This window comes from Melanostigma gelatinosum (assembly GCF_949748355.1).
Source record: "Melanostigma gelatinosum genome assembly, chromosome: 9".
In the NCBI taxonomy this organism is placed as follows: Eukaryota; Metazoa; Chordata; class Actinopteri; order Perciformes; family Zoarcidae; genus Melanostigma; species Melanostigma gelatinosum.
Window position 1 is genome coordinate 9,160,713 of NC_136642.1, and position 26,406 is coordinate 9,187,118.

Here is a 26,406-nt window from a genome sequence, read left to right on the forward strand (position 1 = left end):
GGTGATAAGAGGAAAGAAATATGAGGAATTAAATATGAAGAGAGGGAGAGTGAAGATGGCATTTTTTTTGTCACGACAAAATGTGAATAAAGGTAACAGAAAGTGTTTATTATCAGAAGTTATTGTACAATAATGAGCCAGAACAGGAACAAAGGGAACAGACACATGATTAGAAAGAAAGAGGAAGACGTAAGAGAAGTGCTGCAGTGAGGGTCAGTGGGTGAGTGTACATCACACCGAGCAGCACTGGATGACTAGTGCTATAAGTGTGTGTGTGGAGCTGAGAGGTAGCGTGGGGGTGGCAGGCAGAGGCAACTTGTGCCACCAGCAGCATGACTAACACACCCAGAATAGAGCTGCACTGCTGCAGCTGCAGTTTTTGTTTCTCGTATATTGTTTGGCTCGCTGTGCTTTAAGAGATATGAACTTCCTTAGACATGGTATCATTTATCAACAACCAGAATGTAACTGGAGTGACTTCAATCCATAAACTACAAGGAAACTACGTATTTATTTTTAACACCTTTTAAACTGTAATCGGCAAAATATAACCACCTTGTTTGACATGAAGTGGTCTATTTGGAAAGATACTTCATTGTGTCTGAAATGGTTGAAAACACCTTCATCATCTGTCCAATGAGCGAAAATTGTAAATATTCTTTTTGATTGTTTTCTATTTTTGGGGGTATATACACAATTTCTGAGCATGTTCCCTCAATTTCCAATTCCAAGATGGTTGCAGGGGAATTACATTTGGTGAAGTGATGTTTACTCGTTTTCGGGAAATTCAGAATCCCTGCAATGCCCATTAGTGGTCTAATGACTGCTGGAGTAGTATATTCTGAAATATGCTTCAATAGCACAGCGCCAAAGCACTAATGGGGATCAGAGCTGGTCCATCTCTCTCATGTTTGCTCTTGTGTTGAAATTCCTTTTTCTAAATATTTATTCTGGAGCATGTAGACAGGACATGTGAGCAGCACACCTGATCCAATTATTTTCTGAAGCACTCTGTGAATACTTTCATGGAGATCATCACGTTGGATTGATATCACACAGAAACAAATATTTGGCTCACATGAAACCTGAGATCCACGGGGTAGGATGAGTGAGGCAGGCATATGTTCATGACAGAGCTGAGTCAAGCTTTACTGATCTGACATCTGATCTGTAACCTTGTTGGGTTTATTCATCTCCCTAAAATCTGGCTCGTGTACAGTATTTTGTTGGTAAAAGGGTTTATCAGACAGATTTGATTTCCGTGCACACATGAAATGCTAATTCAAATGTATTACACAGCTATCTTAAGAGGGCGGCATGAGACGCTCGATTAGATCACAACACTGTGTTTTGAAAAACGCAAAATACTGCAAACATAGGAGCAACATGCTGAAATGTTTACTTACAAGGTGAAGTGCATTTCTGAAAGAGCCTTTGTACAGTGAAAGGTGGGAGGGTTTCATCTCATCCAAATAAAATAACAGCGAGTCAGGCAATGTCAGAAAAGCTTTTCACAGTCAATCTAGAACAACTGTTGGGGCTGAAAACTAATTTGCACTCTTTGCCGAGTTCATTCTGAGTTCAGCGTTCAGCACAGACTATTCGTTAGTTGACATAGTATTGCTGTTCACCAGGAGTTATCAAGTCAGCAGTGGAGAGCAAAAGCACAAAAGGGCGGTGGTGAAGGTTCAAGAGGGATAGGATCCATAGTCATTCTTTCACTGTGTTTTGTTGGTCATCGTCTACCTGGTGGGAGCTGGAGGCAGGAGTACAGCCTGGGAGGGGGCCGATCCTGGAGCCACCACAGCAGCTGTGCCCACCGTTACAGGGAAGGGGCTGCCAGGGTGGACCGCTCCACCGTGGGACAGCTGGGACTGGACCACAGGCATGGGAGCTATTTGAATGATCTGGCATGGGAAGAGGAACCCATCAAGAAAGGAATACGACAAATACAAACTGGCAGTGCTAGTGGTGAGCTAATCATCTGTTTTCACTTAGCGTCATTAAAGTTCTCATGTCAGCGTCTCCACTGAAGACCTCACTGACCTTGCTTCCCATCTGAGCACCGTTCTGGACCGGAAGAGGCGGAGCAACAATGGGAATCTGCTGGACTGGTGCTGTCCGTAGTGTTGCCATCGGAACAAGCATTTTGCCCTGGAGCACTGGAGACTGTGTGTGCACTGAGGCAAAGAAGGACAAAGAGGGCGAGTGGGCATTTTATTAGAAGTAACAACACGACTGTACTTACTTACTGTGATGATTGCAGTTCTAAGACTCTCACCTCTCGTTCCAGGGCTAACCAATCCCACTGCTGAGCTGGACGAATACCCCGTCAGTGAACTTGTCATCTGCTGCCTTCCATTGGCCAGGGACATGTGTGTGGGTGGAGCTGTGGGCAGGTTGAAGATACTGGTTGGCTGGCTGAGCTGCTGAGGTGGACTCTTTGGGTTGGCGTTGCCAGGCAGGGTGGGCAGGATGTACTGAACCTGTGTGATACCCTTACCCCCAGGGGACGCTAGGGAGGAGGCGGGAAGGAACTGGGGCTGAAGCAGGGACAGAGGCAGCGGCCCGTTGGTTTGGCTGTGCGGAACTGAAATTGCGGAGGATGAAAAGGCCTGCTGCTGGGAGGGATGGTGGTGGTGGTGGGAGGGTGTGATGAGCTGTACAGCGGGTTGAGCAGACAGAGCCCCTCCTAACATCAAATTAGTCACTACACCACCAGGGCCAACGCCTCCACCTAAAGGATTAGGTGATGATGAGTAGTACCCACCCCCTGTGGCTGGAATCCCTCCTCCTGAACCAATCAGAAGGTGTGGCTGCTGATGGGGAGTCAACGACTTCCTCTCTGGCGGATGCGGGCTGGATGTGCCTCCATCTCTGGGTCTGCTGGCGATTGGGAGGGGCGTGCTGATGACAGGGCGCATTACATTGGTCACCACCGTAGACGCCACCCTGACAGCGCCAATCCCCATGAGGGGGTTCACCCCCAGGGAACCTACTGATGAGGTCGTGGAGATGACCGAATGGCCAGAAGAGAGGGAGAGAGATGTGGCTTGCACGCCTCCTCCTCCTCCTCCTCCCTCTCCCCCAAATGTGTCCTTACTCTCTCCCTCTCCTCTTTCCTTCCTCCTGTGATCTGAAAACCCTCCCCCTCCTGATCTCCCCTCGTCATAACGCTTGCTGCTGGGGTAAGAGGACAGTGAGACACTCCTGCCATGAGGGGTATGGTGTGAGGAAGACGATAAGGCAGAGGAGCAAATGACTGGAGCAAAAACTCTCTGAAAAGAAAGAAAGAGACAAACAGATACATTTAAAGAAAACATAATTAAATGCTAGAACAGGAGTAAAGAAATGATTGTTCAAACCGGTTACCTTCCGATCACTTTCGTCTCCAGAACCGTTCTCACTATCGCTGTCAGTCACCCGCTCCTTACACTTGAGGTCTATGGAGCTGCTCGGATAAGGGTCCTCTGTGGAGAAGAGAAACACACTACAGCTACACTTGACAATCCTTGCAATTCATAATCTGATGGAGTCAGATGTACTTAGAGTCTGAATCAGCTCTTAAAGCCACCGGATCTTTATAATCAAAACATGGAAGTGGTCAAAAACTGGACTCAATTTAGCCACATTAGGAGCTAATAAGAATTCAACATGCAGTTGCTAGAAATGTACAAAGTGGGTCAGAGTCGCAGGAAGCAGTGTGCTATCAATTGTTAACTAATCGAATCTAACATTCGGCTTCATGGGCAGAGAAGGTCTGATTTCTCACCAATGACATCATCGTCTCCCTCCTCCTCACAGATGACCATGCGCTCCTCGTCACTGGTCATGTCCTCGCTGACCCCCCTCTGGGACCGGGACAGGGCACGACTGGGGAACTGACTGCCACCATCCCCACAAATCTTAAAAACAATTTTTTTTTAAAAAGAGAGTAAGCGATCCTGTAGCAGAGACGCCTTTGAAAGAAGTGATTTCTCATTTATGTGTGTTTTATAACTTGTACATGCCTGGAGTGCCAAAATGTCTTCTCACTAAATGTTAAGGTTAAGTATGAAAGATGCCGTTTTATTAAAATGCTTTGTATTCCACTGTTATAAAATGATAATGAATGTTTTTACCTGTGCTAGTTCTGTCAGGGCCTGTGGATTCCCCCTGTCACTCTGCTCCAGGCTGTGCATGGCACTTTGAGAGAAGGCTCTGGGACGGGTCAGCTGGCCCACATGACCTTCTGCTGTGTTCCTCTCAGACACGCCCACCAGACCTGGACTGACCCCCTTGAGCTCCACAGAATGGGGCTCTATCAGGGGGGGGAAAGGGGTCTGTTAGAGGACTTGAAAGGACATCAACATTGTAAATGAGATGTTACAAAAACATACATGTTGTATATTGTGACGTCTGAGTGAAACCAACCTGTGGACTCGGACATGCTCCTCTCTCTGATGTCTTTGCCCCCTGGCACCCCACGGCCCTCTGAACTGGACTTCTTCCGGTCTTTGTTACACCACTTCCAGTCTGGGTGGGCCTTAAAGTGGGCCTCTTTTACCTGGGGACAGGATTAGAGACAGGAGGGAGGGATGAAGTAGGAAAAATATATAGTATACATTATCTGTGTCAACATTTACCAGCAGTATATCTTAACTAAAATAAATGACTATGGCTGTCGGGGAATACCTGAAAAAGCTGTCTTATGTCTTTAAAGGACTTGTAGGCTTCACATTAACTTGTTTGCTCACCAGACACTGTGACTTGAGGTTATCTAAAGTTACTAGCCACTCAGCATTTACCGGTACATTAGCCACAATTTTGTTGTTGTAAAATGATGTTTTATTTGATTAAAGTTGACTGGTGTGCTACAAAAGACTCTGTACGGCATGCCCTGTACCCAGCTGGTACTAAAAGACGATGACTCATCAATTGGTGCCAATTGATCAACAACGTAATGCCACAGTTGGCCACATGGGGCACAAATACCAAACACACTAACAGAAAACTTTATTATAATAATAAGGAATTTAGCTCGTCTGTTTTGGCTCCTACAGCCAGGTTTTTAATGCCCATGTGAACCCTGACGATAGTTCATCGTTATGTATCAAGAATCATTAAGCTGTACGTCAAACTTCTTAAATTGTGTGGGGTTTTTTGCCTGCAAATGCATCGGTGCGTACCTGGAAGGCCAAATCGTGGTACTTTTGTTTCTCCTTTGGTCCGAGAGCGTACCACCACTCCCCAAGGATCTTGCTGACTGTCCTGTTGTCCTGGTTCGGGTGCCGCTGGTGCACCAATGCTCGATGGCGCTTACTGAAAATCATGAATGCATTCATTGGACGCCGGATGTGGTCCTTCTCCCTCTGAAAGATTAAGCGACAAAGATTAGTAAATGGAGCATTGACAATTATGACGTTGATGATGATGGGAGCGGTGAAAAGACTACCTTTCCAGGGCTGCTCTTATCTCCGTCTTTAGGCAGCGCACTGAGGGACTGAGTGCGTCTCTTTACTGGCGATATAGAGAGGGGCTGCTCTGGTACGACACTTGGGAGGAAGCTGAGAAAAGACAAAACAGCCCTCTGATTGTTATCTTTATTCGATATTTGCCTTGAGGACAATATGAACATGCAGGCTTACGCCTAAGCACTACTTTCTCCTTCCCTCTTTAATATTTAAAACTGGGACATTTTCTACTTTGTAACCAGTATTATTCATCTTAGAACTGCAACTATATCAGATGTAGACACAGAGCACAAGTAGTTCATCTCTCATGAGATACATCAGCAGGTGTAGCAGATAGCTCATCCATTTCAATGGCTGACAGCCTGGCCACTGCCTTTCATATAGTGATAGAGCCCAGAGATGGAATGCTTTTGTTCCCATCTGCTTTGTTCTGGCAGTGAGCTCTTCTGCCCAAATTAGCGTGAGGATACAGAAAATATCACACTCCCATACTGTATGTGTGGGTACACAGAACCACACTGAAAATGAGTATGAGGGCTGACTTGGACAAATAAATAACCCCTTTTTATGATAGGGTTGTATGTACAGTGTGTATCTTTATGTGTTCATGTAACCTCAAAGGTTAGTACATAAAATCCTAGTTAAAAAAAAAAAAAAAAAAAAAAAAAAAAAAAAAAAAAAAACATACAGGTCATCCACATCACTCTCCGTCTCGCTGTCAGGCCTCTCTCTCTCCGCATCTCCTTTCTCCTTCTCTGGAGGCAGCTCATCGGCAGAGGGGGGAGGCCGGCATGGAGGAGCTCTCTCTATAGTGGGAGGTGCCTCTGCAGGCTGCTGTGACAGCGCTGCCACCCCCTGACACTCTGAGGAAGAACAACAAAGAGACGCATACGTGTTTAGGGCAAAGTAAACCATACCTGGCAATCAAAACAGTATTAAAATCGAAGGAAACCGAAATGAAACTGGTGATGATACATTTTCTGGAACCATTTCGTCAAACATAAATGTATTGAATACCTGTCTTCAGACTGGCTGCTTGGGGGTGGTTGACTGGGTGCTGGCCCTCTCCTGGCTGAGAAGAGGCATCTGATTGAGTGGGTGCCAGGAAAGGGACCAATGAATGCCAGGGGAAGACTGGAACTGACCGGGGCTCTACGTTGGTCCACACTGCAGAGGAAAAACAGGGTTGTTTAATACAGACAACACCATCTGATAGCCAGCGCTTTATAAGATCAGAAATCACTTTCAAAAGAACCAGGCCAGTCTTGCATTCAGATTACCAAAATGCTATTTCCTTATTTGGGGAATCAAGGCCATCAGTGCAACACTCCCACAGGAGAAGCTTTTCCAAGTCAAACCATGAACTCTAATCATCTCTGTTGTTTTGGAGTCAGACTAGGTGAATGCAATTAATTACCCGGCAGAATACAGAAATATCAGCACTTTCAGAACTGCAGAGAATATCAGTCCTGCCACAGTAGCCCCACCTCCGGCCACTTAACTGGTTAAATCACTCAAACAACAACAGATCTACAGAAGGACTCTCTGTTCTCAATAACAGGCTGGATGGAAGAACAGAAGCTGGTACACTCTGAAGTGACTGTATAAATCATATCTTTATTTCCATTATTGAAACAGATATTTTAATCAAGATGATTTCCCCAAAAACTTTAAAGTAACAAAAGCTGCACCCTATAAGCTTTCTAAAATATGATCGGTCCCTCATGAACACATTTGTTGCATTAAACTACAAGTAAACAATATTGAAACATTGCTGTTATATGGAACAGATTTGCCAAAAAGAACATTGTATTCTCATAAAAACTGAAAGTTAATGACATGAACTAACCAAACATGCTCAATCCTTGGCGGAGATACTGAGGATTCTCTGATGAGTACATGGTTGAATGAAATCCTTGATGTTTCTCCCAAAAAGAATAATATGTCCTTTTAAAATCTCTCGTCCAAAACACACAAAAATCCAGCTAAAGAAACATATTTAATCCAAAAATCTAGAGCTGATATTGCAGGGATGCTCACAGATGACAAGTGCCCAATGGTGTCCGTTTCATCCCCACAGGTCGCAGTCATCATTCACAATAATAACTGCATCATAGTGATTTCAAGATATGGCATGGAGAGGGAACCTTTAGTTCCAATGAGAGTACAAATGAAATAAAGTAGAGTCAAGTAGAGTCCATCTCTCCGGACCGCATATCTAATAACGGAAACATCAGTGGACAAAATGTACTATAAACGATTGCAATACAAAACACAACTCAAGTTAAATGTGTACGAAATGCAACCGTTGTTTTGACGACCCGCTAAAACGATTGAAACGATTGTGATCGAAAAGCAAGGTCCCTCCTCCCTTTGGTCTAATTACCCCCGATGCCCTCTCTTCCCTGTTTGTTTACATTACTCCAGCAGCTTGGTCGTGAAGGGGTTAACAAGGCCTCTAGCCCATCCACGGCCTGGATTAAAACATCCGCCAGGAAACTACGCAGTCTTTCTGGGCCACGTAAAACCCTGCTCTGCGATACGATACAGCGGCAGACAGATGGGCTTGTCAGCTATTAGGAAGTACAATAAGCCCCCTAGTGAACCAGCTCACTGTTTACTGTAAGAGGGGTTGGAATCGATCAGGCTAAAGCAAAACTGCAACAAGCGAAATGGGGCGATCAAAGCTAAGGTGATCCGCCTAACTTGGAAGAGCGTCGAAAGAAACTGCTTAATGTCCAAGTACGAGCTATTTAGTCACACACATACTTTTAATACTTGTTGATTCGTGTAATAAACCAATTTAGCGACCTCTTGTAACAACAAGAGCCTCGTGTGCACCGCTCCAAATTGGACCAACCTCTCGGGAACGCCCCTGGTCGTGCACCCGCCGTTCAGACAGAGGCGAGAGAAACGCAATTGTTCTCATGTCTCAACTACAAAAGGCGTATTCACGCGCACTAGCTGCCCAAAACAATCCAGCAACGACTATTTGACAAGTGCATTTCACCAAATACTAACTTGTTTTTTTCCAATTAGCTGCTAGCAGAATTGTGCTGTGCACCTGTCTTAACCTGACAGCTCAGTTAACACCTACACAACATCCGAAATCGCCTATAAAAAGGATGGCGACCAACTTGAGTTCATCCGTGTTTACTCGGCATTTAGCAAACGTCGTTGCCTGTAAATCTGGTGCATTCATCCATCACCTATCAGCTGGTTATCAAGAGAGCTATCAACACTACTGTATATCCACTCCGAGCTCTTGGCTGGTCCCTGTGCAGTCTTTAATCTACCAGCTCCTATCCTACCTAGGACTTGACGTTAGCAAGCAACTGATGGAGTCTACAACACGATAAAAGCCACCACAGTGCGTGCTCCTCGCTTCAATCGGCGAGGAGAAAAGGGGGTTCAATCGCGGTTCTTTCTCATCTTCAAGGCAGCAAACTAAGCCCCAGTATTGGACCTACACCGTACTGGGGATGCTTCGCATGAAACGACACAGAAATATCAGGTTAAAGCCGCTGCTGGTATCCGTCTCCGTCTCCAGCAGGTTAGCTAGCCACTTCGTGAGGACGACATCGGAGCGCGCACGCCGTCCAGTTCACTTAATACTTGGTGTTACGAGTGTTGTTGTGGTCCTGAAAAGTCCTCGTTTCGCATCTCACCAGCTCCCAGACCGTGATTACTCCCTTATTTGTGTCTCGTTCTCTCGCCCTTTCTTCCTCTTTCCCTCCCTCTTCCTCTTGTTGTAAACTAGGCTGCTTTGCCCCCCCCCTGTAGTCGCCCCCTCCCCTTCTCGTCCTGTCAACCTCGCCCAGCCTTGTCCCGCCTCTCTCGGCCTATTCCACTCGGCTATTGGCCAAAGCAGTTCTCTGTCATCGCCGCGCAGCGGACCCTGATTGGTCAGAGTGTGCACTGGAATGCCAGTAATATGCAAATTATACCCGATTTCACGACCAACGGCTCTTCTTGCCACATAAACTGACTTAACTTACTGAACTCAAATATACAACAACAATAAAATAAAATAAAAAAACATTGTATAGTTCCAGTATATTTTAATAGAAACACCAGCTGGCATTAAACTTATTAATCTAAAAGTATCTTTATGTTTTTTTCAGTAAGCCCACCCCCATGCTGTCATTGGTGCAAGAGTCGGAGTAAATCTTGACTGAAGCATGATACCACCAACCAAAAGCCGACATTCAGATGTAGGCCAACCAATGGCTTAACAGAAATTGGACAAGATCCCGCCCCTCTAACAATTTCTCGGCAAAAGTAATACCCATAAAAACCACCCGATGAAAGAAGGCGCTAGTGAGCTTTCTACTGTTTACTTTCCACTCCTTTCGGTTTTTTTATGCAGTCTGCACGGGAGGTGGAGGGCTCTCGGGTCAAGATGACAATGCACATCCACGTACAATAATAAATATTATGAGTATGCAGTCATTCAGCATGCTATTTGTGTGTTTTAAGTGTTTCCATGCAAACACAAATGCTGCCTGTATTATAAATCAGCAATATTCACTTATGATTGTAAGTCCTTTATCTGGCAACTCTTATTTTGCTTTTGGGAATGCAACTAACAGCTGAGAGGCAAGTGATGCAAGTGATTTTATAGTATCCACTATAAAAAGCCCTTTTTCCATCCCTCCATCGTGCAAATGTGCCTCCTCCAGACAGAATGTTCAATGTTCTGGTGCAACACTCACGGGGACAGGAAGAGAGGGAGAAAAAGAGAGAGAAGAGTTGAAAACAGGAGTGTAGGGGTGGTCAGAAAGAGAGGGAAAAAGGGTGGAGAGGACCAGAGGGTAAAAATAGACTGAGAGTCATTTTCAGCAGGAGAGGCAGGGATGGAGGGAGGCATGGAGGAGGTTGGGTGGGTGGGTGGAGAGAAACAACTTGTGAAAACAGAACTTCTCTTAAAGAGAGGAAGGGCATGGGGGGCCAGAGATGGGGGAGGCAAAGGGAGACAAAGGCAATGCATTTTAAGATATAGATTTTAGGTATAACACAGCTAAGACTTTGGTTTCCCGTCATACTGTACGAGTCAAGAAGTCATGCTCAGTTTAGCTCATCTATCCATAAGACAAATGCAATACTGGGAGGGGCTTAATGAGCCAGTCGGCTCATCAGGAGCTCAGTAACTGACCAATAAGGCGGTGAGAGCCGCTGGCAGCAGCTGTCCTCAGGAGTAAAAAAGTAAACCCTCTCAGTCCTGGGTTTCATTTCCCTAAATGAAAAACGGTATTCAAACATCGAGTACATTAGCAGTGTACCTAGCTCCTCCGGCTGTATTCTGCAAGGCCATTGTCAGTAAAGCATCTTGTGTCAAGTTAAAATATGGGGTGAATGCCTGTACGTCTTTTAAGACTGGGTGGGGAGGGGGGGGAGAGCGAGAGAGAGATCAACCGCACCAAGATCTCAACAAGTCAACCTCGGCCCACACAAAGTGCCGAAAACGGAGGGAGTTGGACACAGTAATCCCTCACCAGCCAGTGGTTACAACCCTGGGTAAACAATATAAGCCCTCGATAATGAACTTCGTCTGACCAATGATTCAGAGCAGAGTCTTTGCCTTTGGCCTGGTTTGTATACGCCGATACGTTCTAGAGAGACTCACAACTAAATGCTGCAAATACACTTGCGTAAAAAGTTACCGTTGTCTCCCTTCAGAGGTAATTTCGATCGTCATTCAGCAGCCATTTGGGCACAAAACATTTAGGAGAAGAAAAACCGTTGCATGTAAAGTTGCAAAAGAGGAGGTGAGGTAGACATGAGATGATGGTGGGAAACCACAGAATTCTAGTTCTGAGTCATATATATAAAAGAGAGCGATCGAGAAGGTGTGAAACAAAACAGGAGAGAAATTACCCTTCAGCTGAGCTTAGCTACCTCTCTACTGCAGTGCAATATCTGTGTAGGTGTACAGCGGCTTTCATTGGCTGTCTCCATCATGCTTTTAATGTGCATATGAATGCATGTCTCTCTCTCTCTCTCTCTCTCTCTCTACCCCCCCAATTACATCTGTCAAACACCACGTGACCTCACCTCCCTATACCTACACTGTGGAGGCGGAGCATCACCTTCGCTCACCCTCCCATCCCATCTCTCTCTCGTCACTTTAATTAATCTTCCGCCCCTGTGCTCTACGTCGCTCTCTCTCTCCGTCCAATTATAACTCGATTCACCAGTCCCTTTTGCAGTTACCATGGCAACAGCTGTGTTGGGGCACACAGGTCCCCCGTGTCACTCGTGTGGTCAACACAGTCTGCCACTAGACCATAAGCATCTATTGTGTCAGAGTCAGTGTCAGTGTCAGAGTTAAGCAGTCATTTTTTACATGGACACTGGACGCGATCATGGCTTTGTTTTCTAGTTCCAGTTAAAGTAAACAACAACAAAGCTACTCTTTATTTCGGTCAATGTTGCAAAGGGAAGACTGCACCTCTGAGTATTGAAAAGAAAAATGGCAATTACTGGGAACTGAATAGATGTTGTCACCCACGAAACCCACACACACTCTGTGGCTTCACTTGAAGAGTCACTGACTCTCTTCTCAACGGTGAATAATCAGCATTGGGGGGGAAAAAATACACGAAAGGCAAACTTGTGACCAGTGTTCGCAGACCCAGATTCCTTCATCCACTTGGTGAAGGAACTTGTAATGTTCGTGTTTGGCCATCTGGGGGCAGTACTAGCCTGCAGATAAATGGCCAATAGACAGCAAACAGCAAACAGCAGAAAAAAAACGGCCAAAAAGAGACTGTGGAGCTAGAGATGCAAGGAGAGGAGGAGGAGGAGAGTGGGATGAAGGAGAGAAAAGACATTCCTGTGCTCAATAAAAACTCCTCTCATTCCAAACTTGTGAATGTGAGGAACACAGGAAACCTGTGAGCTCCTGAGAACAGTGAATGTGGGTTTCAACTGAGATCCTGAAGATGCAAATCTGAATTTTTGGTCCAACTTCAACATGCATGTAGTGAAAGTGTCAGACTAAGGAGTCCCACTGCACCAGTGCATTTTGAGAATCTCCCCAAAGTACGCTTCGCCCAATCGGAAAACAGGATTATTGTTGCACATTACTTTTTGTGGTAAGTCTTGAGGGGCTTCACATGTGCTTTTGGTGCCAGTCTGGATGTGCTGTGTGATCCAGATGTGGTTGTTGCCATGGCCAGGGAGGATATGCGGGGCTTTAAGCGTTACGTAAAGCAAGGGGCGGGGAGGGGGGGAGCGGGGATGTTATTCCCGGGTATCCGTATCCGGGTAGACCAGGATGAAGAGAGCCAAGTCGAGAGGAGGGGAAGCGAAAAAAAAAAAACACTGCAATGCGATGGAGCGAAGGGTTAAAACAAATGTGTCATAAATTTGTAGAAATAAAAATTTAGAAAAATGAGACGTAAAGGAAAGCAAGAGGGCAGAGAAAATAATAGGAATCCGAGTGTGAAATAATGAAGAAAAGTGTATTTGTACTGAAGGGAGTGTGAACTGTTTAATCAGTGTTATTTCATATTTAAACGCATCTCATACGACACTCATTGAAGATGCTGAAAGTGCCCAATAAAAGATGCTCTGCTTAAGAAACAATGACGCTGATGATAATTATGCTCACAGACACAATCACGCAGCAGTGTGCGAGAGGCCGAGCGGTTTCACTACGTGGTCAAACTGAGAAATCCGGTGTTTCTGTCGAAACCCGAATTTGGAGACAAGAGAACAAAAAAAAGACTCATGTGAGACCTTTACAGCAACAGAGTCATCTCGGTGCGCTCTATAAAAAGGACACCGTGCACACTTTTGAAGGAAGTTGACGTTCAACAATGTTACAAAAGCAAAATATTTTCTAAATAAAATCCAATAAGGGTTGTTCATTTTCAAAAATAACACAAAACAGGAGTAGAAGTGGCTAAATACGGTAAATAATAAAATATATTTGACCTGAAACACTTCACTCACTCCTTAAATAATTTACAGGAAACCCTCCGATTATCATCATGTTGACTAAAACACCCAAAGACGGACTAAAGAGGAGCCAATAATAACCAAATGTTGGTGTGTACACATGTCAGCATGTTGAGGAGGTTCCACACACACACACACACACACACACACACACACACACACACACACACACACACACACACACACACACACACACACACACACACACACACACACACACACACACACACACGGGGCTGCTATTCTCTAATTGTGAATATTCTGTGTTATGTTGTATCGCCTACATCAGTGTGATGTTTGCTTTGTTGCCATGGCAACAGACATTTGGGCGCTCACACATCATATCCGGTTCTCAATGATTGACGCTCGGTGACTCTGTCTTTCACACACACACACACACACACACACACACACACACACACACACACACACACACACGACACCATTAAAAAGAACCGGGCTCATCCTTCACCTTGCTGCTGATCCCTGAACAGTTTAGATTTTACAGGAAGTTACAGCTACAGTTTGATTTACTGACGAATTAACACGTTGTAGTTTGGAAAGCACACGCACCCACACACACACACACACACACCGTCCGCAGCTTTGTCTTAAAAGTGTGTGACAGTGTTAGATAAGGAGCTCAACTGAGCCGAGGGGGATTGATGCCTAAATTTGGTGTCAATAACAAAAACACAGAATATAAATGTGTGCGTGTGCAGGATTACAACGTATGTAACACAGACAAGAGAGGAGGAACTCACTGACTATCTAAGAATTGTTTGACATTCATTAAACTGCCCCCTTCGTCTTAAGTAGTGTGGTCTCTTTTCCTTCTTACACATTAAATCAACACTTTTTATAAGATTGTTAAACTATTAGAACTATATTGGTTTGCTTAATATATTGTCCTTTTATTTCATTCACTCCTGATGAAATGAAAGTTCCTGCCTGACCACAGGAACATAGTACTGAACATTTAGTTTGCCTGTTTGATTTATTCTTCTATTTCATTGAAAGGCCTGGTGTATGCTACACTCAAAAAAACGATTCAAGCCCTTCTTAAAGGTGACACATTTAAATCGTGTTTGATTAATTTAAATATATCAAGTTAAAAAATGAACACATTTATATTTCATGGGTCTAACATAAAATGCATGAATACTTTCATTTATTAGATTTATTTAGGTTGGATGGTGTGTATCAACTCAAAATAAATGTGTTTGGTTGGGGGACTACCCCTTGCGCCTGTACCAGATCACGTGCTCTCAGTGTCTTTCCCCCCTTTCCGACTGCAGCAAGATTCAAACCGACCGTCCATTCTTTGGTAAGTAACTTTATATATTTTGTTGTAGTAGTTTAGACTGTACCTCGCTGTCAATGAAGGCTTCCATTCTGTAATAATGACCACAATGTGTGGAACAGACGTGATAACTTAGCCACACGACTGTTCCGTTTTTAATAAGATCGAAGGCAACACAGGCTAGCTAGCAAGCTAGGTAGCCAACGTGGTTTGCATTATAGAGCAGACCAGAGATCAGGGTACTGTCATTAATACGGCTTGGACGCAGCGCCGAAGGCTTCCTTATGAACTGTATGCACTAAAAAACAGTAGGAGAGCAGTTAAACGAGCAGGCTACGGTCTCCCCCTCTTCAGCGCCATAATGTCGGCAGGCAGAGCAGGCCGCAGAAGGACACTCTCTCTAGTAGTGGGCGTTCAGTTGTAGTGGGTTTAGCCACGTTTTCGTCACTGAAAAATGTTTAATATGAATAAATCATGAGCTCATAAAACCGCTGAATTCCTCTCACTCGCGCGGGCACCTGATGCATGAACACACGGAAGTCAGCGGCGTTTTAGCGCAGCAGCCATAGAAATAGAACGAGCGTAGAACGGACATTCCCATTCAAACCGATGTAACTGGATCAGAGCAGCGGCAGTTTGTACGTGTACCGTCGTCATTGTGAAGAACTGATCGATGTAGCGGGCTAACTTTTCTGTTATACTACGGTCAATGCGCAGTGTTGAGCACTATTTTCTTTTGAACGAGTAAAACGACCAAGACAAACATCGATGTCCGTTCTACTCATTGTATTTCTATGACCTTACACTGTGTGAACGCAGGCAGGAGTGCGAATGAGTTTTCAAGGCAAACTGTTTGATATTTTATTAAAATGACTGTCTTAATCTTATTTAACATGCTTGCATGATTTGATTGCTGTTGTATGTAGCTTTAGTGTTGCTGTAAAAGGTGAATTGCTCGTCTATTCTAAATGGTAACATTATATCTGTGAGTGCTCTAAAGCACTTTTGACTTGACTTTGTTTTATGTGAACTTTGGATTATTCCAGCCTTTCCCTCCACTAATATATTTATCTCATCTTTTGCAGTTTGATCAGCATTACCAAGCTTCTTGAGGCAACCTCCTAATGATAGCACGTAATAGGTTATATGCTCGATGCAAGCTGATCTCTCATTGTTATTTGTTCAGTTTGATATGTACTAATTATCTTTATTCTCTTTAGGACTCTGCATGTGGCAGTGTAAAGAATGCAGTTTGGAACTAGCTAGCAGGTATTTCTTGTTGCATGGGCATTGTAGGGGCAGTTATCGCTATACATGTCCATACATTGCCCATGTACATTTAATACATGGAGTAAGCTTCTAAATCACACATGCTGAACTGCACATTCAACCAGAGATTGTGGAGCAGAGGCCCCTTCCCTGTTCCAGCAAAGTTAAGTAAGTAAATGTGTGTTTCTATGTGTTTACCATTTTGATGATTAATGGCTTCACAATCGCAATTTGAATCTAATAATCCCACATAATGTGATAGTAATTATAATAAACAAGTAACAAACAGCTGTATTTTGTTTGTTATTCAGGTCAATGCAGAGTTCCTGCTGATCACCACCAAGCCATTTCAATCAAAGTTCATGTCACAGCTGGACCTCTTCTCAGACTCCCTGATACAGGGCTTAAAGAGCAAAGGAGGTGTGAAGGAGAAAAGGTCAAGGATGTCCTGACCATCAATGATTTGGTTAGTACATATGTATACAATATTAGTTTCACTGTATTGGGGTGGTTATTGTAATATTTTCTTGTCCATATCTGCTTTTTTTAAAACATTTGATGAATAGTAAATGGCCTGCTTTTATTCTGCTTTTATCCAGAACCTTTAGTGTGATGACATCAACACCAAAAGGGAAGGGCATCTGAGAAGCCTGTCATCTACCTCAATGAAGATCCAGACTCTTTATCAATCTGGTAAGTTTATCGCAATATGTTTCCCATGTAGCGTCAAAGTGTTACCCACATATATATATATATATATATATATATATATGTTTGTGGATTAATCACAAGTTTAAACACAAGTTTTCTGTGTTTGTGTTGTTGTCAGGCTTCCGCCGCTGAGGATGCAGTGAGGGACATCGCATTCACTGTCATAAGGATTTACATGATCCAAAGAGATTGGGAGCCAGAGGACGTGGGACTTGATCAACTGCATTAAAGTCCTGAACAACGTAGACGGTGTCATCATGGCGTTCATCATGATTTGGGCTAATTTGTGCCCTTAATCTAAGCTTTCCAGGCAACTTCAAGTACATCTTTGAGCTTCTCCAGAAGGTCATAATGAATTTGGATGGGCACAAGCTGAATTCTAAGATACAGGAGCTGAAAATCAAGATGTTTGCACAAGAGGTGAACACCAAGTGACAAAGCCAAAGAACCTTGTCAGATCTTTTGGATGTTTTCTACTTTCATCTTCCGCCCAGTCAACGACAATCCATGACCTCATGGATGTTTTCCTGGTTCTGACATTTTGAAAAAATTGACTAAGCTGCACAGAGGCAAGCCAGAGACTGTAAATTACGGAATTTTTACATGTCACTGCAAGCTTGTTTAAGTGTTTACGCACAGAAAGTTTTGCCCAATTCACCTCCACATCCCAACTCGAGTGTGATTACTCTCCAACGTCAACTTGCACGTCCATTTTCCTCGTTGTCTGATTGAATGACTCTCTACTCGAGTTGAAATGGACCCTAACACGGTTCAATACGCTGTATCTTCCATTGACTATGAGTATCCTTGTTATTTATAATCTATAAGTTTTAGTTTGTGGATGTTTTGTGATTTTACTGTTGTAGCCTAAAAGTGGTCCAAGTTGCCTGTTTCTGCACATGATAACACATCATCGGCTATTCTTCAGTGTAAAGGAGTCCTTTTGTACTACCATCTGTACTGGTAGGAAAGAAAACAGCTGTATTGCTCTTGACAAACCAAAGTAGTGGGAATTTAGCACTTGCAATAGTGGTTATACATATCGATTGCAGGAAGTTTTGTGCTTTTTGGAAATGTGAGTGACTACACTGCAGTGCAATGATATTCCCTGTTTGGAGAGCAGTGCATAGCCTCCACCCTCATGGCGTCTTTGTTTGTGGCGCCAAGGGATTTGGGATAGCTTGGTATTTATTTGTCACCAGTTGTGGAGCTGTTACAAGACTACTGTTTTAATATTTAAAAACGATGAAAGATGCACTGTATAGATCATTTTGGAATTGTTTTGCTATCCTTTTCTGATCAGTGTTTTTGTAAAAAAAAACAAATTATATTTAAAAAATGAAATGCAGGCTCTAGAATCATGGATGGTCAGATTTGTACCATATTTAATGTATTTAAGCATTTTCAATAAAAAACACTTGAACTAGGTTTTGTCTCGTGTCTTAATTGGGGGTCAAATAAAAAAAAGTTTTTTACCTGATTAATTCATTTCCAATGAATTGTACTATATTGAGTTGGACTAACACAAATCAATTTCATTTCATGAATGGTATTTTTTTATTTAGGTTGTATTTGATAAAATTGAGTCGGACTAACTCAATTTAATTATATTGCATGGATATTTTTAGTTTAAGTTAGGTTTAACTATATTTCCTCGGTGGAAAACCTGCCCACAATTTAATTGAGTTCATCCAATGAATTATTTTTTTGAGTGTATAGGTGTAATGTGCCATCATTGATAACTCATGGAGGATAATTTAAAACACTCTGGGCTTCATTGCTTTCTCCCTCACATGGACATAATTCTGACCAACATCAAATGTGGGTACTTTTTGACATAAATACGATAACATTGACACTGATCTGCTATGTATTACCATTACACAAATATAAACGTATTTAATACGACAACAAAATCCAAGATCAAGAAGTGTCAGCACTATTTCGCCGGAGGGCTTTTACTGTAATTACTTTTGTTAAACAATTCCTAATGACTTCAGGGAATAACAATTGTCAAGATTTGTATAATAATATATTAATAATTAAGATAATTTGAAAAACACTAAATTAACCTTTTTAAAAGAAACTGTAGTGTTTACCATTTGCTCATACTTCACAAGCTGTTGAGATGACACCAACACCTACACAAAGTGGCACGTCACAAACACAACACACGTGTGATCGCACACACACACACACACACACACACACACACGCGGTGTTTCCTACTTTCCCTCGCGCTTCACACTCTCCAACGACCATATGCAAAAGCTCACACACCCTTTCCAACTCCCACATGTGCTCCTCGCTCAACGATCTTCAACATAAATGCACACGCAAACAGGCAAGCGTGCATGCACATGCACACACACACACACACACACACACACACACACACACACACACACACACACACACACACTTAGAATCAACCCACCTCAGCATTAGAGGCCAAGAACTCAGCCCCCACCTTGTTTCACTATATTGTGACATGATTCACTAATAATCAAACAAACACGCGGAAATAGTTTGCAGTGAGTAAGAACATAATAGTCGCTCGGTTCAGGAAGTCTCACACACACACACACACACACACTCATACGCTGAGTAACTGCTGTTAAATGCTCCTCTTTCCCTCCATCGTCTTTATTAATCTGTGCTGTCGTCCTCAAAGGCATTTCTTACTCTCTTTCTAATCCTCTCTCTAAAAAACAAAATCAAAAACAAGTTGATGGATACATACATGTAGCCCACTCGCTCCGTACCAACTCTTTTGCTTTCGTTGTGAAATGTTCATTTCCGTGCGTAAATCTGACCGATTCAAAGCAGGGAACGGCGACACTCCTTCATTCATTTATTATTGTTCAGATTGTTATCGAGCTTCATCTTTCGTGACTGATATAAATCGATGCATCGTCTTTACTGTATGGTGTTGGTATGTTTGCCACTCAGCCACACAGGTTTGGTCTATAATGACGTGGAATATAAGAGGTGCTCTCCAGTATCAACACAGCTAATCAACGCACGAACTAATCACAATAAAAAAGACAAAAACACTCAGACCCATGCATACATTTCCTTTTTTTGCACGTTCTCTCTCTTTCACACACACGAATACACAGAAATAATTTAGCATGGGCTTACATGGCTGATCATTTAGTTTAGTGTTACCAGCAGACGTGAGGCTGGTGGACAGAGCACTATGAAGCCATATGGGACAACAGAATGTTGTCTAACTGGAGCTTCTTTCACTGGGCATCACACACACACACACACACGCACACACTCAGGTCGTGGCCTGTTCATGTGAATCGAAGCCTCTGTTAAGCTGTGGGTGTTATCAGACAAGTTAAGTTTAAATAAAAATCACTTTCAATACTTTGAGCATCTTGAAGGAATATTTTTTAGCTAAATAAGATTTATTTGGTAAAGGAATGTTATAATAGTTGGTTGGTATTTGAGATATATATATATATATATATATATATATATATATATATATATATATATATATATATATATATATATATATATATATATATATATATATATATATATATATATATATAGAGGAAGACACAGATAACTAAGCAAGGTCCTTTCTATTTATTTTATTTAACAGAAAAATGTCCTTTTAAAATAAAGGCTTCAATACATCTCTCTCTCTTTCAACTGTGTGTGCGTCTGTGTGTGTGTGTGTACAAACTAAAAGTACAGCTATAATTTGCCTAGTCGTCTCATTATTTTAATACCAATGCCACGTGTCTGCAACTGCATACACATTAATAAAGTGATTTTGTTTTCTCAGTTACTCCTCTGCTATTTTTCTAAAGACGGAGCTGCGCTGTCACTGCATTTCTCTGTGGAGTCGCAGCTTCTGAGTGTAAGAATGAATTACTATTTTAATGCTGGTTAACCTGCAGCTAGTCCAAAGCCTGTAAACTAGTCTGAGTCGACACTCTTGTGTGTCAGTATGTTGACACTACAGAGACAGCCATACACTAAAAACGATACCCTTTAAAGAGGTATAACACAGGTCTAACAACAATTTCATTTAGTGAGTATATTCTGTGGATGGTTATTAAATGGTACACGCAAACTAAATATGCAGAGAATTATGCCACACAACTGAGGATGTTGCAGCTGTTAGGTTCCAAATATTGGGATTCATTCAAAATGAAAAAGAGGAAAAAGAGGATCTGTGTGTGCAGAGCTGAAATTGATGTCAAGTTTGCATTGAGTGATATTTCAGGAAAACTGTAACAGAAAGTATTCTTGTGTGTGTGTAACTATTCTTCACTCTGATACATTTTTCAACACAGTATCTATAATTAATGTTATTATTTTCTCATTTACAAGATATATTTTCTTTCAGTTTTTCTTCTTTTTTTTTAAATTCTTTTGGAATAAAGACACCAAACATATTACACTAAAATGTATTTCTGAAGATAATACAGCATTTAATATAAATGTTCCACATATCTCCTGTTTTCTAACTGCAGCCCAATTCACACATTGTGAATAAAAGCTCCATAGTCTCCACATTTTCTCATCATTCCTTCACAGCCACCGACCTCACACACAAAATACACCCACTCGTACACGCATCGATTCTCACCTGTGCCAGGACGTCCCATGATGATGTCCTTTCGTGGAGCTGGGTGAAGGCTTTCAGCCGGGAGGATCAGTGGCAGCAGAGCGGTGGGAGAAGGGTGACACGGAACCGGCTGCTGGACCTCACCCCCAAACCCTGTCCCCCGGTTCTCCTCTCGGTCCACAGAGCTGTCCGAGCTACTCGGAGCGGGGGCTGTGACTGCTGTGCTGGCGGTAACTGACAGGGCCTGCAGGGGGGTGGCCGGGGTGTCGGTGATGGGCAGGGAGGACGGTGTCGGGGAGACGAAGACTAAAGTTTGGGCTGGGCTCCGCAAGAGGACGGTGCCATTGGGAACTGTGGCTGCAGCAGCGTTAATGGGGACGGGAACCTGGAGGCCTGAAATTGGCTGAGGGTTGAGGGGTGCTAAGCCGATGTCTTTAGGTGAGGTTTTATCTATCCCTCCCTCGTTTCCTCCTCCTCCTCCTCCTCCTCTTTCTAAGGGACACTCAGGATTCCTCACAATGACAGGAGAGTCCCGCAGGGCCTGCTGGGATACGGGGACCACACGACGAGGCCCTCCGTCGGGAGTGAGAGGGGAAGGGGGAGTCGGAGATACCAGCAGAGGAGGAGGGGAGACGGCAGTGGAGGATGGTGGCCTGCTGGACGAGGGGGTGGAGACTCCTCTGGGTCGGGAGAAGGTGGGTGTGTGCGTGCGGGAATGTGAGGCTGGTGTCTGGGGGGACAGCACCCTAAAAGAGTTGTTCAGCTCCCCCTGCTCCAGCTCTGTCTTGGGTGTGTAGTCGTGGTGGTGTGAGGGGAGGGGTGGTGGAGGAAGTGTGTCGGGCTTTCGTTTGCTGGGGCTCATGGGGACCGTAAACATCAGGTTGCTGTGGAAGGAGGGCTGCACACCTGAAGAGTGTCTCTCCCTTTCTCCTCCTCCTCCGGCTGAGGTCGTTACCTTACTGCCCCCTGCCCCCCCGGTACCGCTGGGCTGCCTGTGCCTCCGGGGTTGCAGGACCGGGGAGGCGGTAATCGGGGAGAAATTGGCGGGCCTGAAGCCGAACAGCGGAGAAGGTGAGGGAGAGGGGGCGGGGGAGAAGGGCGACTGGGTGGAGATGGGAGAAAAGGAAGGGGTGCCAGAGCGGGAGCTCCCTAAGGACACGAGCATGGTGGCGGCCTCGCACTCGTCGAAGTCAAAGCGGGACGACAGGTCATGGGGGAGGAGGGAGGGGAGGACCAGGCGGGGTCTGGAGTCGCCTCTGCTGCTGGTCTCACTGCTCTCTCTCGATGTGTCGTCCCACTCAAACTCACTGCTCGCTCTCCCCCGCAGGTCAGGGGTGACGGTCCCTGAGCTGCTGCCTCCCCCTCCCCCCGCCGTCTCCATCTCTTTGCTCCTCATGGACAAGTGTCTTGAGCAGTATCCTCGACGCTGAGACTCCTTCATACAGCCCTCCCTGGAGCACAGCCTCCTCCACTGCTTACCGTTGAACTTCTTACGGATACCATTGGGCGTACACACCACATCGCCCTTCTTGTACTTCTGCTGAGCCAATGACAGGGGAGTCCTGGAGCGAGAGGAGGTAGAGGAGGACCCCCCACCAGAAGTGGGAGTAGGGGTCTGAGTGGGAGTGGACTTTGATGGAGGTAGGCTTGGAGTGGTGCTGTTGATTTCAGACCCCAGTAAGGCAGGGGAATAGGGTGGCTGGGGACTCGCTAGGCTGGAGAGATGTGGGGGTGCCAGGCCTTGCACCAGAGAGAGGTGGGGAGAGGAGGGGCGGTAGCAGATGGACTTGGAGACGATGTTTCTGTGCTGAGAGGTCCCAGCGTTCGCCTTTGGGCCGACAGTGAGCTCCATGTTAAAACGAGACACCTCAACGTCTTCCTCTGGGGTGTTCGGCTGGTTCTGTCTCTCTCTGGCAGAGTAGTTCTCTCCGCAGTCATGAGCTGTGCTGCCAGTTACACCAGGAGTCACGGTGGAGGAGTGGGATGGTGGGTGTGCGTTTCCGTAGGGCCCTCCTGCAACTCCTTCATGGGAAAAACCATGGCCCAACCTGGCTCCCCCTCCCAGCACCCCCATCCCAATACTCAACTGGCACACTTCCCTCTCAACCTCCAGCTCCTCCCTCCGCTCCCTCTCTTCCCTCTCCCTCTCACGCTCTCTTTCCTGGGCCCTCCCGCCATCCCAATGCGGGACCTCCCAGGGAGGGGTGAGCAGCCTAAGACTTTGCCGGGACACCCACACGGCCTGAGAATTAGCATTGGCTCTCCTCTTCTCTTTCTCTTCGCCCACATCTGCATTGTCCAGCGTCTCTCTGTCTTCACTCAGGAGCACCTGGTAAGGAAAAGACACCCCGGGGTGGGGGTCCACCTGAGTGACGACGCCCTCTCTGTAAAGCAGGGGACCCCCCTCCTCTCCACCGAAGGGCACGCACACTCGGGTCCTGACAGCCACGGGTGCCATGCCAGGCGGGGGGGCGTCCAAAATGAACTCCACAGTGCTCTCGGCCGCGGATGACGACGTCGTCGCGGTGCCACCGTGGAAAGGGTATTTAACAAGGGTCTCCTCGCCTTGGAGCTGGACTTCGACAGTGCCTCCACTCACCCTACGCACCACCCCCGCTCTGAACACAGGTGATAAAAGACAGGAGTCAACCTCCTTAACCCCAACCCCTCTCTCCATGGTCCTCTTCATCTGGCGAGCGAGAACTCTCTGGTTTTTCATGCCTTTGGCCAGAGCTTCAGCGAGTCCCTCTGAAAGCCGGGCCTCTTTCTGGTGCGAGTTATGGAGAGGAGCTGGGTAGCGGCAGTTCTTTTGATGAAGGCTCGCCGCCCCGGTTGCTTCCATCCCGTCCAGGTCAGCCGAGTGCTCACTCGCCGTGTCAGTGGAGGAAGAGCGCACTGAGTTCGGGGCGCCCTCGGACTCGTTCTCCCCGGCTTGGGAATCTTTTTCCTGGGATTCTGCCGTCCTGAGGGTTTTATCCTCAACAAAGTGGTTTGCTTCTGGAGCTTTGCTATCCACAATTAGCACTGATGGCTGATTACCTGAGCAATTATTACTTCTGCTGTTGATAAGAGTATTATGGCTACCGTCACTACGGTTAGCCATGTTGTTAATACCACTTGTAGTGTTACTTTTAGTACTACTATTTATACTAAAACTATCGCTGATTCTGCTGTGAATATTGCAGTAACTGTTGTGTATGAGTGCAGGGCTGGAGGTAGTAATGGTGGTCAGGCTACTTGCATTGTTTGCAAAGTGCTCATATGTGTATTTTTTCTTGGGTACACGAGCCTTAAATGTGGCTGTTTTCCTGCTAGAGACGGAGCCTAAACTGGGGCTGTGATTGGTGGCCGGAGGGGGCGTGGCTGTGGAGAGTGGCGTTGGGGTCAAGGTAGGAAATGCTACAATATCAGTGGACACTGCCTTATTTCCATTCGTGCCCACTGTCTTTCCCTTTTCTGTCTTTTCTTCCGCCTCTTTGTCTTCCCTCTCGACTGACTCCACAGGTTTGCGCGGCTCAGTGGACTCCTCCCTCGCGGGGGTATTGCTGCTCGTGATCGGCTCTTCGTTGGAGCCGACGGCCGTGTGCGAGATCTGCTTGCTTGCGGGAGTGCTGGGTGTCTGCTGTGTGGTTCTGACGAGCGTTTCCCTCTTGACTCTTTTGGGGTCTTTCTCTTGAAGGGGCTGAGAGCCCCCTCTCCTTTTCCCCCCTCTACCTCTGGTTAACGGGGGAGTGCGCCCTCTGTGTTTCTTTAATGGTCTCATCTCGTCTTCGCCGTTCACAAAGTGCCGATTTTGTGGGGTTTCACGTCTAAGGCACTCCTTTTTTCCCGTCTTTCTCTGTTTTCCTTGTCTCCCGTCCTTCTGTCCTCTGTATTGCAAGCTGGAAAGGAAGAGGGAGACACAGAAGACAGGGGGTCATTTATTATCTTCATCATCAAAAATTGCTGAGAATAAAAGTGACGTCATACCTGGAAGTGTGCTACACTGCACTGGCTATCACATTGGCTCTCGTTTATCCTCCATTTCTTCCTGATCCACTAAAGTGTGCATGCAAGCGTGTCTGCGTGTGATACTTGAAATAATAAAAATCCAGATTATTCTGGCCAAGTATGTCCGAGATCTGGTTACTTAGTGGGTTAGTTTACTCTCTTAAAATAGAATAATAAAATAAATGTAAAATCCAAGCCAAAAGAAAGAAATGTAAACAAACATCCAAGGTCACTCACTTCAATTTGTCTCTTACTCCTGAATCCAACTATCTGTCGTTAATGAGGCCTACACTTATTTAATTTAAAATGCAGGCAGAGACAAAACTGATTTTCTCTCGGTCTCACACACACACACACACACACACACACACATCTCCCCCACTGTACTCCCTCCAGCTACTTCGACATGCGTCAGGGTAGCTTTCTCACGCTATGCATTATAGACTGGATTCTCCGTGTTCGACGTCGGATCGCACCAACAACACAGCATTTATTTTGACTTCCATCGGGAGGAAAGGGGCTGGCAGTGGCCTGGGTGAGTTCACCCTACAATGTGAGTGAGTGAGTGAGCGAGTGAGCGAGTGAGTGAGAGGTGAGAGTATGCGGCTGTTTGTTCAAATCGGCCGTTCTTGTGTCGTCATTGGGAATTTCCACAGTCATTCTAGCGCTCGCTGGCCCTCTCTCACTCACTCTCAATGTCTCAGTCTTTCCCAGTCGTCTTTGGCTCTATCTCTCTCTCACTCACACCCCCACCCACCCACCCACACGTTTCTACAAAAAGACAATATAATTGGAATAATCTGCCATGGTAAAATACGCCTAAAATGAGAGAAATTAAAAGGCTGGCACAGGTTTCGGCACAGTCACTGATGCAAGATTACAGGCTAAACACAGTCACACACACACACACACACACACACACACACACACACACACACACACACACACACACACACACACACACACACACACACACACACACACACACACACACACACACACACACACACACACACACACACACACACACACAGACGTGTCGCCCTCGACTAAGCTCAGCAACATGTGAAAATGCCCGCATTCCCACAAATACAGACAAGACAACTACACTTGTTACA

At 45.1% G+C, this 26,406-nt stretch overlaps 1 protein-coding gene and 1 long non-coding RNA gene across 5 annotated transcripts in view; one reads left to right on the forward strand and one right to left on the reverse strand.

Moving 5' to 3' along the window:
* The window catches only part of cicb (capicua transcriptional repressor b), a gene marked incomplete at its 5' end in the record, with an annotated part of 28,648 nt that extends 3,587 nt beyond the window's left edge, over positions 1 to 25,061 (reverse strand). The window contains 12 exons of the mRNA XM_079276145.1: positions 1,747 to 1,907; positions 2,047 to 2,180; positions 2,282 to 3,278; positions 3,373 to 3,470; positions 3,773 to 3,905; positions 4,122 to 4,300; positions 4,414 to 4,546; positions 5,169 to 5,351; positions 5,435 to 5,546; positions 6,142 to 6,316; positions 6,471 to 6,620; positions 21,320 to 25,061. Coding sequence (XP_079132271.1) covers positions 1,747 to 1,907; positions 2,047 to 2,180; positions 2,282 to 3,278; positions 3,373 to 3,470; positions 3,773 to 3,905; positions 4,122 to 4,300; positions 4,414 to 4,546; positions 5,169 to 5,351; positions 5,435 to 5,546; positions 6,142 to 6,316; positions 6,471 to 6,620; positions 21,320 to 25,061 — 6,197 coding nt within the window. The remainder of the gene's footprint in view (positions 1 to 1,746; positions 1,908 to 2,046; positions 2,181 to 2,281; positions 3,279 to 3,372; positions 3,471 to 3,772; positions 3,906 to 4,121; positions 4,301 to 4,413; positions 4,547 to 5,168; positions 5,352 to 5,434; positions 5,547 to 6,141; positions 6,317 to 6,470; positions 6,621 to 21,319) is intronic.
* LOC306782246 lies at positions 14,672 to 18,128 on the forward strand. Of its 4 annotated transcripts, XR_013772264.1 has the most exons (6): positions 14,701 to 14,745; positions 15,807 to 15,862; positions 15,942 to 16,158; positions 16,302 to 16,456; positions 16,590 to 16,683; positions 16,820 to 18,128. It is a non-coding gene; the product is annotated as an uncharacterized lncRNA (long non-coding RNA). The 4 variants fall into 4 exon arrangements; XR_013772262.1 differs by lacking the exon at positions 15,807 to 15,862 and having other exon boundaries at positions 14,672 to 14,745; XR_013772263.1 differs by having other exon boundaries at positions 14,700 to 14,745; positions 15,807 to 16,158.
* Positions 25,062 to 26,406: the final 1,345 nt, after the last annotated feature.